The sequence below is a fragment of the Anolis carolinensis genome, chromosome 4 (assembly GCF_035594765.1).
Source record: "Anolis carolinensis isolate JA03-04 chromosome 4, rAnoCar3.1.pri, whole genome shotgun sequence".
In the NCBI taxonomy this organism is placed as follows: Eukaryota; Metazoa; Chordata; class Lepidosauria; order Squamata; family Dactyloidae; genus Anolis; species Anolis carolinensis.
This window is the reverse complement of record NC_085844.1, coordinates 148,233,981-148,247,721: the sequence shown is the minus strand read 5'-3', so window position 1 is coordinate 148,247,721 and position 13,741 is coordinate 148,233,981. Positions and strand designations below refer to the sequence as shown.

Here is a 13,741-nt window from a genome sequence, read left to right as displayed (position 1 = left end):
TTTAACTGTCAAACTACCTCCTCTTCAGTCCTCGGACTCGAGCCGTGTTTTTACACCACTGTTTTTTAAGCTGGTAATGCTGTATGCTGACTGTGACTTCAGTTATATCTTATGTCTTATTGACCCAACATGAACACAGAAGAGTCTCACTGATCAAAGCCAAACGGGCCTACCACTGCTGAAATAAGCAGATTTCTTGGATTGGACTTGTTGAAGAAAAGCATATAACACATCATATCAGGTTATTATTATCCAAATAAAGCACCATAAATGCATGTTATACAACCAAGGAGACATAAGAAGTCGTTCTATATGCTGAAATGATATGTTGCTATTGCTTACTAGGCTTGATCGATCCATGAAAAATTTGATTCTAAACTCGTTTCAAAACTAGAGGGGGCAGTTTTTCGTTTTTGTTGCTAATAACGAATTTGGCCCCCAAAATTTTTCGAAATTAACGAAAATTCGTTATTTTCGAAATTAATTCGTTAATGGCGGACGCGCATGCGCGGTGGCCCAAAAACAGCCCGAAGGGGGGGGGGACTTATGGGGCTCTCCCGCCCTCATTTTTTGAGTGATCTTCTTCAAACTTGGTACAGTGGTAGAACACATTTAACACTGATAGCTCACCAAAATGTGGAACGTTTCCCTTATCCTCTGATTTTTGGCAAATTTTCATAGCTTTTATAATAAACCATTTTTTAATAATTGCAGAAATCTGTTCCTGGTTTGAAAGTCTTATTTCCTGTTAAATTGGGTTGTCTTTACTGTGAAAGTCATTGCTCTACTTTAGAAACTTTGTTTTTGTGGCTGAAACTTTGTTAAATTGGTGTAGTCCCTGCATATGTGTGTGTGTAAAGGTATCCCTTGACGTTAAGTTCAGTCATGTCTGACTCTGGGGGTTGTGCTCACCTCCATTTCTAAGCCCAAGAGCCAGTGTTGTCCATAGACACCTCCAAGGTCATGTGGCCGGCATGACTACATGGAGTGCCATTACCTTCCCGCCAGAGCGGTACCTATTCATCTACTCACATTGGCATGTTTTCAAGCTGCTAGGTTGGCAGAAGCTGGAGCTAACAGCGGGCGCTCACTCTGCTCCCGGGATTTGAACCTGGGACTTTTCGGTCTGCAAGTTCAGCAGCTCAATGCTTTAACACACTTCGCCATTGGGGCTCATACACATACAATGTGGAGATGGTCCTGGCACAGCACACTTAGGATTATCAGGAAGCGTCCCCGGCTGAGACACAAGCAGCCCCGCTTGTGTTTGAGAGCGGTGAAGGGACAAAGGCACCCCCTTCTTTCCCCAAAAGGAGTTGTATTTTGTACAGGGAAGTATGGGATATGCAACTCTTTCCCAAATTTGGCTTAGGATTATCAGGAAGCGTCCCCGGCTGAGACACAAGCAGCCCCGCTTGTGTTTGAGAGCGGTGAAGGGACAAAGGCACCCCCCCTTCTTTCCCCAAAAGGAGTTGTATTTTGTACAGGGAAGTATGGGATATGCAACTCTTTCCCAAACTTGGCTTAGGATTATCAGAAAGCGTCCCTGGCTGAGACACAAGCAGCCCCGCTTGTGTTTGAGAGCAGTGAAGGGACAAAGGCACCCCCTCTTCTTTCCCCAAAAGGAGTTGTATTTTGTACAGGGAAGTATGGGATATGCAACTCTTTCCCAAACTTGGCTTAGGATTATCAGGAAGCGTCCCTGGCTCGGATCCCTTGTTTCCAAAAACACTTTTGCGTGGAAAAAAGAAAGGAGAAAGCCCACCCCGCCCGCAAGAGGAAAAATGGCGCAGCACCAGGAAAAAAACACCCACAGGACAGCCCTTTGCAAAAACAAAAGAAAAAGAAAGACCCAACTAACACACACCACCCAAACTCAGCCAGCCACCCCACCTTTTCTCCCGGTCTTCACACAGCCATGCTGTGACGCAGCAATCTTTCCTGCCTGCCAGTGCCTGCACCAAAATCTCCCTTCCACCCTCTCCAAAATTCCCAGTGCGACTGAGCCACGAGGCGTGTGCAGTCCTACCAGCCCCTCCCCCTGGTTAAACGTGCTCTCTGATTGGCTACAAGGTGCAAACAACACGCTAGATTGCCCCAGTGGACTTAAACAAGTTTGGATGATTTGCCAAAGCATTTTTTAAAAACGAAAAAAAAGGCGCCATAACGGAAAACGGCCAATCGCGGTTCGAAACCGCGATATCCAGGCGTGTGGACAACCAAGGTTCGATATTGCTTCAAAACAAACGAAAATAACGAATCAATAACGGTAAACGGGGAAAACGAATTATTTGAGCAAGCCTATTGCTTACTTTATGAATTTAGCTTCAAAATATCACAATATAATGGAATCATTGACTACAGAAATGGCTAGATTTTTCCAGAGGCTAGACGGTTTGCTGTTATGGAGTGTATCTTTGTGTCATGGGTTGTGGTGTGTGGGCGTGGGGCCGGCCAACGGTGGCCGGCCCCCCGGGTCTGAGGGGCTTGGGCCCACATTTTGAAAGCAGACGTGAAGAAAGCATGCCCTTCCCCCTCTGGGTTCAGCGGTGTGGGCGTGGGGCCGGCCAACGGTGGCCGGCCCCCCGGGTCTGAGGGGCTTGGGCCCACATTTTGCAAGCAGACGTGAAGAAAGCATGCCCTTCCCCCTGTGGGTCCAGCGGTGTGGGCGTGGGGCCGGCCAACGGTGGCCGGCCCCCCGGGTCTGAGGGGCTTGGGACCACATTTTGCAAGCAGACGTGAAGAAAGCCTGCCCTTCCCCGTGGGTTGCGGCGTGTGGGCGTGGGGCCGGCCAACGGTGGCCGGCCCCCCGGGTCTGAGGGGCTTGGGCCCACATTTTGCAAGCAGACGTGAAGAAAGCATGCCCTTCCCCGTGGGTTGCGGCGTGTGGTTGTGGGGCCGGCCAACGGTGGCCGGCCCCCCGGGTCTGAGGGGCTTGGGCCCACATTTTGCAAGCAGACGTGAAGAAAGCCTGCCCTTCCCCGTGGGTTGCGGCGTGTGGGCGTGGGGCCGGCCAACGGTGGCCGGCCCCCCGGGTCTGAGGGGCTTGGGCCCACATTTCCTTTTTTTTGGTCTTCTCTCTCTTTCTCTGGGAAGGGTGCCGGCCAACGGTGGCCGGCCTAGTATTTTAAAGTGTGGGCCTTTTTGGCGGTGGCTTTTTCTGTCTTTTCTTTGGTCTTTGCTGCCTCTCGGCCTACGTGGCCGAGTTTCCCCGATGTACCGCCTCTCTCTTCTCTCGCCGGCTGTCGTTCTTTAGCCCTTTATGCTATTTTGCACAGAAGCCTCCTTTGGGGCGGTGTCCTCTGGTTTTTTTTCTTTCTCTCTCTCTCTCTCAGGGATGCGTGCCGGCAAACATTGGCCGGCCCGGCTTAATGTATGGGCCTTGTCGCCTGTGGCTTTTTTCTTTCTTTTCTTTTCTTTTCTTTTCTTTTTGCTGCCTCTCGGCCTACGTGGCCGAGTTTCCCCCGATGCACCGCCTCTCTCTTCTCTCTCGGCTGTCGTTCTTTAGCCCTTTATGCGAGTTTGCACCGAAGCCTCCTTTGGGGCGACGGCCCCTCTTTCTTCCTGTCTGGGAATCGTGCGGGCCAACGGTGGCCGGCCTAGTATTTTAAAGTGTGGGCCTTTTTGGCGGTGGCTTTTTCTGTCTTTTCTTTGGTCTTTGCTGCCTCTCGGCCTACGTGGCCGAGTTTCCCCGATGTACCGCCTCTCTCTTCTCTCGCCGGCTGTCGTTCTTTAGCCCTTTATGCTATTTTGCACAGAAGCCTCCTTTGGGGCGGTGTCCTCTGGTTTTTTTTTTTTCTCTCTCTCTCTCTCAGGGATGCGTGCCGGCAAACATTGGCCGGCCCGGCTTAATGTATGGGCCTTGTCGCCTGTGGCTTTTTTCTTTCTTTTCTTTTCTTTTCTTTTCTTTTTGCTGCCTCTCGGCCTACGTGGCCGAGTTTCCCCCGATGCACCGCCTCTCTCTTCTCTCTCGGCTGTCGTTCTTTAGCCCTTTATGCGAGTTTGCACCGAAGCCTCCTTTGGGGCGACGGCCCCTCTTTCTTCCTGTCTGGGAATCGTGCGGGCCAACGGTGGCCGGCCTAGTATTTTATAGTGTGGGCCTTTTTGGCGGTGGCTTTTTCTGTCTTTTCTTTGGTCTTTGCTGCCTCTCGGCCTACGTGGCCGAGTTTCCCCGATGTACCGCCTCTCTCTTCTCTCGCCGGCTGTCGTTCTTTAGCCCTTTATGCTATTTTGCACAGAAGCCTCCTTTGGGGCGGTGTCCTCTGGTTTTTTTTCTCTCTCTCTCTCTCTCTCAGGGATGCGTGCCGGCAAACATTGGCCGGCCCGGCTTAATGTATGGGCCTTGTCGCCTGTGGCTTTTTTCTTTCTTTTCTTTTCTTTTCTTTTCTTTTTGCTGCCTCTCGGCCTACGTGGCCGAGTTTCCCCCGATGCACCGCCTCTCTCTTCTCTCTCGGCTGTCGTTCTTTAGCCCTTTATGCGAGTTTGCACCGAAGCCTCCTTTGGGGCGACGGCCCCTCTTTCTTCCTGTCTGGGAATCGTGCGGGCCAACGGTGGCCGGCCTAGTATTTTATAGTGTGGGCCTTTTTGGCGGTGGCTTTTTCTGTCTTTTCTTTGGTCTTTGCTGCCTCTCGGCCTACGTGGCCGAGTTTCCCCGATGTACCGCCTCTCTCTTCTCTCGCCGGCTGTCGTTCTTTAGCCCTTTATGCTATTTTGCACAGAAGCCTCCTTTGGGGCGGTGTCCTCTGGTTTTTTTTTTTCTCTCTCTCTCTCTCTCAGGGATGCGTGCCGGCAAACAGTGGCCGGCCCGGCTTAATGTATGGGCCTTGTCGCCTGTGGCTTTTTTCTTACTTTTCTTTTCTTTTCTTTTCTTTTTGCTGCCTCTCGGCCTACGTGGTCGGGTTTCCCACGATGCACCGCCTCTCTCTTCTCTCGCCGGCTGTCGTTCTTTACCCCTTTATGCGATTTTGCACAGAAGCCTCCTTTGGGGCGGCGGCCCCTCTTTCTTCCTCACAGGGAAGCGTGCCGGCCAACGGTGGCACGCCTAGTATTTCAACGTGTGGGCCTTGTCGGCCTATGTGGTCGACGTGTTTCCCACGATGCACCGCCTCTGTCTTCTCTCGCGGCTGTCGTTCTTTACCCCTTGGTGCAATCTTGCACAGAACCCTTCTTTGGGGCGGCGGCCTCTATTTCTTCCACTCAGGGAAGCTCGCCGGCCAACGATGGCCGGCCTAGTATTTCAGTGTGTGGGCCTTGCCGGATGTGGCTTATTCTTTCTTTTCTTTTATTTTCATGAAATCAGCGGGGGAGGATGGGCGGGTTGTGTTTCCACAGAACACCACTCAAAGAAACAGTTAGCGGTATCCTATACTGTTCTAAATTGCTCGACAACATAATGATAGAATCATAGAAACATGGCACCAAACATCATATAATCATAAAGCTAGAAGAGACCATCCAGTTCAACGCCATTCTGCCATGCAAAAACAATATACAGTAGAGTCTCAGTCATCCAACACTCGCTTATCCAATGTTCTGGATTATCCAACTTATTTTTGTAGTCAATGTTTTCAATATATTGTGATATTTTGTTGCTAAATTCGTCATTACTACGTAATATTACTGCGTATTGAACTACCTTTTCTGTCTAATTTGCTGTTAAACAAGATTTTATGGGGCTTAATTTGTAAAATAACCTAATTTGCTGTTCAAAGGGCTTTTCCTTAATGTCTCCTTATCATCCAACATATTTGCTTATCCAACGTTCTGCTGGCCCGTTAATGTTGGATAAGCGAGACTCTACTGTATCCAGAAATATCTGGTGCTGTAACCGATATATCATTTACCGTCCCGGAATACTAGCCAGATGGCCCATGAATGGTCACAAAAGTCATAGAAATATGGTCACAGAAGTCATGGAATAATAGAAACATGGTCCCTAAAGTCATAGACTCAAAGAAACAAGTAACAGAATCATCCCAAAAGTCCTAGAATCCTAAAATGATAGAATCATAGAGTCATGGCGCCAAACATCATAGAATCATAAAGGTAGAAGAGACCATCCAGTCCAATGCTATTCTGCCATGCAAAAGCAATATAACACTCTTGCAGGCTTCATCATTACTGGATCCGTCCTTCAGGACTTTGGCAAACGTTGGATGTGCAATGTTGCTATTTCATCCAAGGCAGAAATTCAACTCATTCTTGGATGGACAAACAGAACCACAACTGCTAACGTTCCCTTAAGGCAGTGTTTCTCAACCTGTGGATCTCCAGGTGTTTTTACCTACAAGTCCCAGAAATCCCAGCCATTTTACCAGCTGTTAGGATTTCTGGGAGTTGAAGGCCAAAACATCTGGGGACCCACAAGTCGAGAACCACTGCCTCAAGGGAGAAACTGTGGCATTACCTCCGAAGTTAAAAAATTGGAAAAACCAAACTCTTCCTTGAAAAGCTGTGATTGTCTAGACATGTGGGGGTTAAATCTAGGGCAAAGGAGTGTAAAAATAGATGGGAGGGTCCAATGTGAAAGGTTTGGAACCCCTCCCCTTATATATAAAACAAAGACTCCGCCTCCAATATGTGGCATTCAGTGTGTGTCCACACCAGGGTAGAATTGGCACCATGCTCTCCAGATCAGCCATGCACGTGCCACATTATGCCCCTTCCATGTTCAGGGAGTTTGACAGATGGAAGGGCTATCTGAGCCTTGCGAAAGTGGTTACGGAGATCATCGCGGAACGCAAGAAGGTCCCATTTCCATCTCAGAGTTTGGACACAATGGAGTACGACATGCAGCTAGTCCTCAACGAGGACAACTTTGAAACAGCATCACAATGGGTTAATGGAAGCAGTTCCAGCAGCAAGAGCTCCAAAGGTAGTGCCAATGGCCAGGCTTCCCAAAACAAGGAGATTTGCAATTTCTGCAAACACAACGGGGAATCCAAGCAGGTCTATTCGTCCCACCGGCTGAAGGGGATGGACGGCACCGTGGAGTGCCCCATCTTGCGCAAATACACCTGTCCGCTCTGCGGTGCCACGGGCGAAAAGGCCCATACTTTAAAATACTGCCCACTGAGCCAAGGGAAGAGGTCGCTGTATCGCAAGTGCGGACGTAACTCGGCTGGACGCAAGGTGAGGAGATAAGAAGATCAGGAGAAGACCGAAGCATTTATTCTTAGTTTTAGTTTGACTTTGTAAAAGAACAACATTTGATTTCGAGCATCATTAACACTCTTTACATTTCCTCCCACTTTGTTTCAGGTTTGGAGAATGGAAGCCCAATTCTCTTAGACTACATTTGTGAGTCCAGAAATGTTTTTTTATGTATATTGTTGCCTTCTTTCACATTTGTTGTACCTAGGTTAATTATATTGTGTTTCTTTTAGATGTGTCAGTTGCCTAGTGTGATGATTCATGGGCCCTGCAGTCCTATTCCTGACAGTATTGTGGCAGATGAGGAGGAAAATATGGAGTTTTCCCCAGATTTCCGGTCGGAGTCAGAGCCTTGGCAGCTGCCTGAAGTTCTAGTCCAAGAACCAATTAAACCTGACCTTGGTGGGAACTCTCCCCCTTATGGGAGAAAACAGGCTTACACGACTGATAGAGGATCGAGAGAAAAATTTAGAAGTACTGCTCGCCTTGCTGCCAAATATGCCACTGATTAGAAGTATTTCCCCTGAGAAAATACGGGGAGTCTTGCACCTGCAAGCTGGTTTCCTTCGCTCCCTGTTCTCTAGGGAAAGTGATTGTTGTTTGGGGAAACGAGACCCAATATAGGGAAATTGCGCGAAGGATTCCTTGCGGAGTCAATTCGTCAGCTCCTGGAGAGAGGTCATGTGTGTGTGGACTTCGAATCCTGTTCCTTGCCTCCTGAATCTAGTTCCAAGCCTTGTCCTCGTCTCACGGATTTACCACAGATCTTGTTCCATGCTTCAAGTTGCCTCATTTGAAAGGTCTGCTTCTGAACTTTATTCTACACTTGTTTTTATTGACTTTATATATTCCTTTAATAAAGATATTAGATAGAATCTGGCCTCAGTGTATGGTTATTGGTGCCCAGCAGCCTATATCCTGACACCTTGTATCATGCTTTTTTATACATATAATCATGTTTTTTACATATGTAATATCACGTTCCTTTGACATCTGTAATTGCCTTATATCATATTTTATATTGTGTTTTATATATGCAGTTACTTTACATGTTTCTTTTATGTATGGATGTATAATTTTTACATGTTTAATTATATTATTTGCAACTATAATTGCCTAATATCATGCTTCTTTTATATATGCAATGACATCATGTTTATTTAACGTATATAAGTGCCTTATATCATGTCCGGGTTATCATGTGTGTCTCCAGAGGGATGCAGCCCTATCCTTTGCAGGGAAAATATAGAAATATCTTCTAAATGGCTACTGTCTAGAATTTTGTTTTGTAAAGAAAGGAAAAGTTTATATGCTATTGGAAAGAAAGATACTATTTTATGTTTAAATTTTGGAAAGGAATAGAATTGGTTATTATTACTGTGGTCTAACCTTCAATTGTTTGCAAGTTGTTCTAAAGTTTGGATCGTAGAGTTTAATAAACAGAGTTTATGGTTTTGGCATCAAAACTGTTCATGTTGTGCTTAAATGGGATTGAATTTTCTTTAATTTGTGGCCCATAATAGGCTGGTTATAAGCCTGATCTGGAAGGCAGCCAAGGCAAAGACCATTGAGCTGCTGAACTTGCAGACTGAAAGGTCCCAGGTTCAAATCCCGGGAGCAGAGTGAGCGCCCGCTGTTAGCTCCAGCTTCTGCCAACCTAGCAGCTTGAAAACATGCCAATGTGAGTAGATGAATAGGTACCGCTGTGGCGGGAAGGTAATGGCACTCCATGTAGTCATGCCGACCACATGACCTTGGAGGTGTCTATGGACAACACTGGCTCTTGGGGTTAGAAATGGAGGTGAGCACAACCCCCAGAGTCAGACATGACTGAACTTAACGTCAAGGGATACCTTTACACACACACACATGCAGGGACTACACCAATTTAACAAAGTTTCAGCCACAAAAACAAAGTTTCTAAAGTAGAGCAATGACTTTCACAGTAAAGACAACCCAATTTAACAGGAAATAAGACTTTCAAACCAGGAACAGATTTCTGCAATTATTAAAAAATGGTTCATTATAAAAGCTATGAAAATTTGCCAAAAATCAGAGGATAAGGGAAACGTTCCACATTTTGGTGAGCTATCAGTGTTAAATGTGTTCTACCACTGTACCAAGTTTGAAGAAGATCACTCAAAAAATGAGGGCGGGAGAGCCCCCTAAGTACCCCCCCCCCTTTGGGCTGTTTTTGGGCCACCGCGCATGCGCGTCCGCCATTAACGAATTAATTTCGAAAATAACGAATTTTCGTTAATTTCGAAAAATTTTGGGGGCCAAATTCGTTATTAGCAACAAAAACGAAAAACTGCCCCCTCTAGTTTTGAAACGAGTTTAGAATCAAATTTTTCATGGATCGATCAAGCCTACTGCGTACCAATACTCCGTCTTGGTCTTGTAGGTGAGGCAGTATTGTACGGTTACCTGCTGATAACAGCATAAGTTGCTCCTGAGTCCACACATCGTCCCTCTGAGCCTCAAGGATCTGGTCATGTAACCCGAGCTCATTATCTACAACACATAGAGAGGCAGTAGGCAAGATGGTCTGACATACTACCTGCTCATTGGTCTTAAACTCCGGCTTGCGGGACAAGGCGTCGGCCCGCAAGTTTGCCTTCCCCTCCACGAACTGCACTTTGAAGTTAAACCTGGAGAAAAACAAAGCCCATCGGATTTGACGCTGGTTTAACTTTTTTGCTGTTTGCAAGTGCTCCAAATTCTTGTGATCAGACCTGACCACGATTTGGTGCCGCGCCCCTTCTAGCCAGTGCCGCCACACCTCAAACGCCACCTTAATCGCCAACAACTCCTTCTCCCATATGGTATAGTTCTGCTCGAATGGTGTTAGTTGCCGCGAGTAAAATCCACAGGGACGCAAGGTCCCTGAGGAATCTTTCTGAGACAATACAGCCCCCAACGCGTAGCTAGAAGCGTCCGCTTCTACCACGAACGGTTTGTCAACATCAGGATGTGTTAGTATGTTGTCTGATTGAAAGCTAGACTTTAGTTGTAAAAACGCGTCGTGAGCTTCCCGCCCCCACACAAATGGCTGTTTCTTACGCAGGAGCTGCGTCAAAGGCACCGTGAGCTTTGCAAAATTCGGAATAAACTCCCGGTAGTAATTAGCGAATCCTAAGAACCTTTGCACATCCTTCTTAGTCTTAAGCTCCTGCCATGAGTTGACGGCGTCAACCTTATGTGGGTCCATTTTAAGTTCCCTACCTGACACTACATGACCTAGGAACTCCACTTCAGGCACATGAAAGACGCACTTGGAAGCCTTGGCGAAGAGCCCATTAGCCCGCAGACGGTGCAGAACCTGCTTGACATGTTGACGATGTTCTTTCTCGTCCTTAGAAAAAATCAAGATATCATCCAAATAAATCACTAAAAATTGGTCAATTAGGTCCCTAAACACATCGTTCATGAACCTCTGGAAGACCGCAGGCGCATTGCAAAGTCCGAAAGGCATGACTCGGAACTCGTGGCATCCGAAGCACGTGTTAAATGCCATCTTCCATTCATCACCTTCCCGTATTCGGATTAAGTTATACGCCCCCCGCAGGTCAAGCTTGGTAAAGACCTTAGCCCCTTGCACCCTCGATAACAGTTCCGAGATTAAAGGCAGCGGGTACCTATCCCGAATGGTGTATTTGTTTAGGATCCGATAATCGCAGACCAACCTAAGTTCCCCAGTCTTTTTGGCTACAAAGAATACCGGTGCCGCAGTTGGAGAGCTAGATGGGCGAATAAACCCCTTGGCTAAATTTTCATCTAGGAACTCTCGCAAAGCTTGCCTTTCCGGTACAGTCAAGGCATACAGCCTTCCTGCTGGCAATTTCGCACCTTCCGCTAGCTTAATGGCGCAATCATACGGCCTGTGCGGCGGTAACTTGTCCGCTTCTTTTTTACAAAATACATCAGAGAACTCCCCATACTCAGCAGGCACTCCCTCCATATCAGATTGAGAAACGTTCAGAGTGCAACAATCCTGCCTCTTTAAGGTCAACTTACGCGTCACCCAATCTACTTGTGGATTTACTACAGCTAGCCAATCCATCCCCAGGATCACATCGTATCTGGGCAAGCTTGTAATATCCCACACAAACGTTCCCGTTACTCCCTGCACCTCCCACATTACTGCTGAGGTCTCATGGTTAACCACCCCAGTCTCCAGCAGTCTCCCATCCGCTCCTTCCACCCACACGTCGCATGCCTTGCGCACTCTAGGAATGCCATGCTTCCTAGCAAACTCAATATCCACGTAAGAGACCGTAGCCCCTGAGTCCAGCAGTGCCAAAGTAGAAACAAGTTCCTTTCCCCCAACAGATAATGTAATGGGTACGAAAACATGCTTCCTCCCCTCAGTTGACTGCTTTAGTAGCCCTAATGCGTTGGACTCACGTCGCACTAGGGCTGGCCTTTTCCCGAAAGCTGGGAAGGTTTCACATTACAGTTTTTGGCAAAATGCCCAGCATTCCCACAGTACAAACACAACCCCAGCTGCCTCCTGCGGTTCTTTTCTTCTGTAGACAGCTTTTTAAAGACCCCAAGCTCCATAGGCTCTTCCCCCATCACCACAGGTGCCCTGGTTACATGCATAGGTGGCGCACACATTGCTTTCGAGTGTTTACGGGACTCGAACCTGGCGTCCAAACGCAGCACCTTAGCTACTAAGGCATCCCAATTCTCAGCCGGCTCCAAGCGTGCTAATTCATCCTGGAGATAATCACTTAACCCAGCAGTAAACAAAAGCATGAATGCATTTTCCCCCCAGTCCAGCTGGTGGCGATACAAATTAAACTTATTTAAGTAATCCAAAACAGTCCCCTTTCCCTGTTTCAACCGATACAGAGCCCACCCAGCATTCTCCGTGCGGAGAGGGTCCCCAAAAGTGTCAGTTAGTAACTTCTTGAAATTATTCAAATTGTCCTTGACTGGGTCATTTCCCAAAATTAAATTAGTGGCCCATTGTCCTGCAGGACCAGTCAACAAACTCAAAATAAATGTCACCTTGCTAGTGTCTGTAGGGTAAGCATGAGCACTGAGCTGGGAAAAATAAAGCTCAACTTGTGCCAAAAAAGTTGGCAACTTGCACCTGGTTCCGTCAAAGCGTTCAGGAGTCAAAACATGTCCTTTAACAGCATTAGCTGTTTGACTGACAGTAAAGGCCGTTTGTAATTGATCGAACTTAGCCCTTAACTCATCCATCGTCTTCCTGACGGGATTTATTACTGCAATAAACCTTTTTAATGGCGTTGGGCAATCTGTCAAAGACAGAACGCCACAAGATCAAAGATAACAGAGTTTATTGGATAACAGAACTCAAAATGCCCGTAAAATACAAGGGCCAGGCAGTATTAGCCTTTAAAAGCAAAAGGGGCAAGGAAAAACGTTCAAAAGATAAACCGGATTAAACCGGAGTTTAATCCGGGTAAAAACAAAACAGCTTGCTTCAGCCTGGGGATAAACAAAACAGAAGCCGGGGAACAAAGTGTTCAAAAGAATGCAATTAATTGGCAGCAGATTCCTCTCTGCTGCCAGCACTGTGCTTTGAGTAACTTGAGTCACTCCTCCACACAGCAGGCAAGATTTCCAATACACACAGATCAGCCGAGGATTGAAGCAGTAGAGTAGACCCAGTTCCTTTCCGTAGTTCAAGCCAGAAGCAGACGTTTGTAGTTTCACCAAGTCCGAGTAGGGGGAAGTCAAGCCGTGGTCAGTTCAGTCCGAAATCCAAAGCAGGAGATGGCGTCCGTCAAGAAGACGACGGAAGGTCAAAGCTAATGAGATTAAGCACAAGTTTGCACAAACAAAAGCCCACACAATTCCTCCCACCGTCTGACCCCAAATTCCAAAACAACTTACGTATCAGCACACGAAAACACACCAGTCTTCAGGAAAGCGTCCCACACAGATCCCAAGCGTTCGTCCAGATTACCTTGCCCAACGCAATTTGCAATTGCTCCCAAGCCTCATTTTATGCCAGTTACAAATCCTCATCACTATCAGCTGCCCTCCTTAACCCGGGCGTTTCCTCATCACTTTCCTCATCAGAGCTGGAACACCTCTGACTACGCCCCACAGCATCCCCAGCTGTGGATCCCGTCCCATCCCTCCAGCTTGTCCATGGGTCTAATCCTGAAGGTCCCCATTCATCTTCCATCCCATCATTGCCAGTGGCACCCAATTCCTCCCTCACCCGAGTCCAATCCATCTCATCCTCCTCCGAGCTAACCAGCCCCTCCTCCATTCTCTCCGTAAACCCCTCAAAAGACTCTTCGTCAGATGGTGCTGCAAAGATATCTCGCAGTCTCTTTCTTTCTCGCTCCTCGAGAGTATCTGACTCTCGAGGAGTCTTACGCCCACGTCTGCCAGTAACAGAGCCATGAGGCTCAATCATAACACTATTCACTGCTATTCCACCTGGCCAACAAATGATTTCCATAAGCCACAGAAATGCATGGCTGGGCAAAGCTAATTATATACAGGACTTGAGCATTCACATATTTTGGTATCCATGGAGGCACTGGGAACTAAACCCTGCTAAATATCCATTCCTGCCAACAAACACCTCTTTGGGCCC

At 47.4% G+C, this 13,741-nt stretch overlaps 1 protein-coding gene across 4 annotated transcripts; it reads left to right on the top strand.

The window, feature by feature from the left end:
• Window positions 1-2,307: 2,307 nt before the first annotated feature.
• LOC134298302 (nanos homolog 2-like) lies at window positions 2,308-9,309 on the top strand. Of its 4 annotated transcripts, XR_010005312.1 has the most exons (3): window positions 2,739-7,131; window positions 7,261-7,299; window positions 7,386-9,309. XR_010005312.1 is itself a non-coding variant. In XM_062977975.1 (2 exons), exons 1-2 carry the CDS (start codon window positions 6,508-6,510, stop codon window positions 7,288-7,290), a joined length of 654 nt encoding a protein of 217 aa, XP_062834045.1. In that variant the 5' UTR covers window positions 2,308-6,507; the 3' UTR covers window positions 7,291-9,303. The 4 variants fall into 4 exon arrangements, 1 of the variants encoding a protein (XP_062834045.1); XM_062977975.1 differs by having other exon boundaries at window positions 2,308-7,131; window positions 7,261-9,303; XR_010005313.1 differs by having other exon boundaries at window positions 2,739-7,299.
• Window positions 9,310-13,741: the final 4,432 nt, after the last annotated feature.

Coding starts and splice junctions, on each gene's coding strand:
- LOC134298302 (XM_062977975.1), top strand. CDS start 6,508: ATGGGAGGGTCCAATGTGAAAGGTTTGGAACCCCTCCCCTTATATATA. Junction 7,132..7,260: donor GTAACTCGGCTGGACGCAAG/GTGAGGAGATAA, acceptor ACTTTGTTTCAG/GTTTGGAGAATGGAAGCCCA.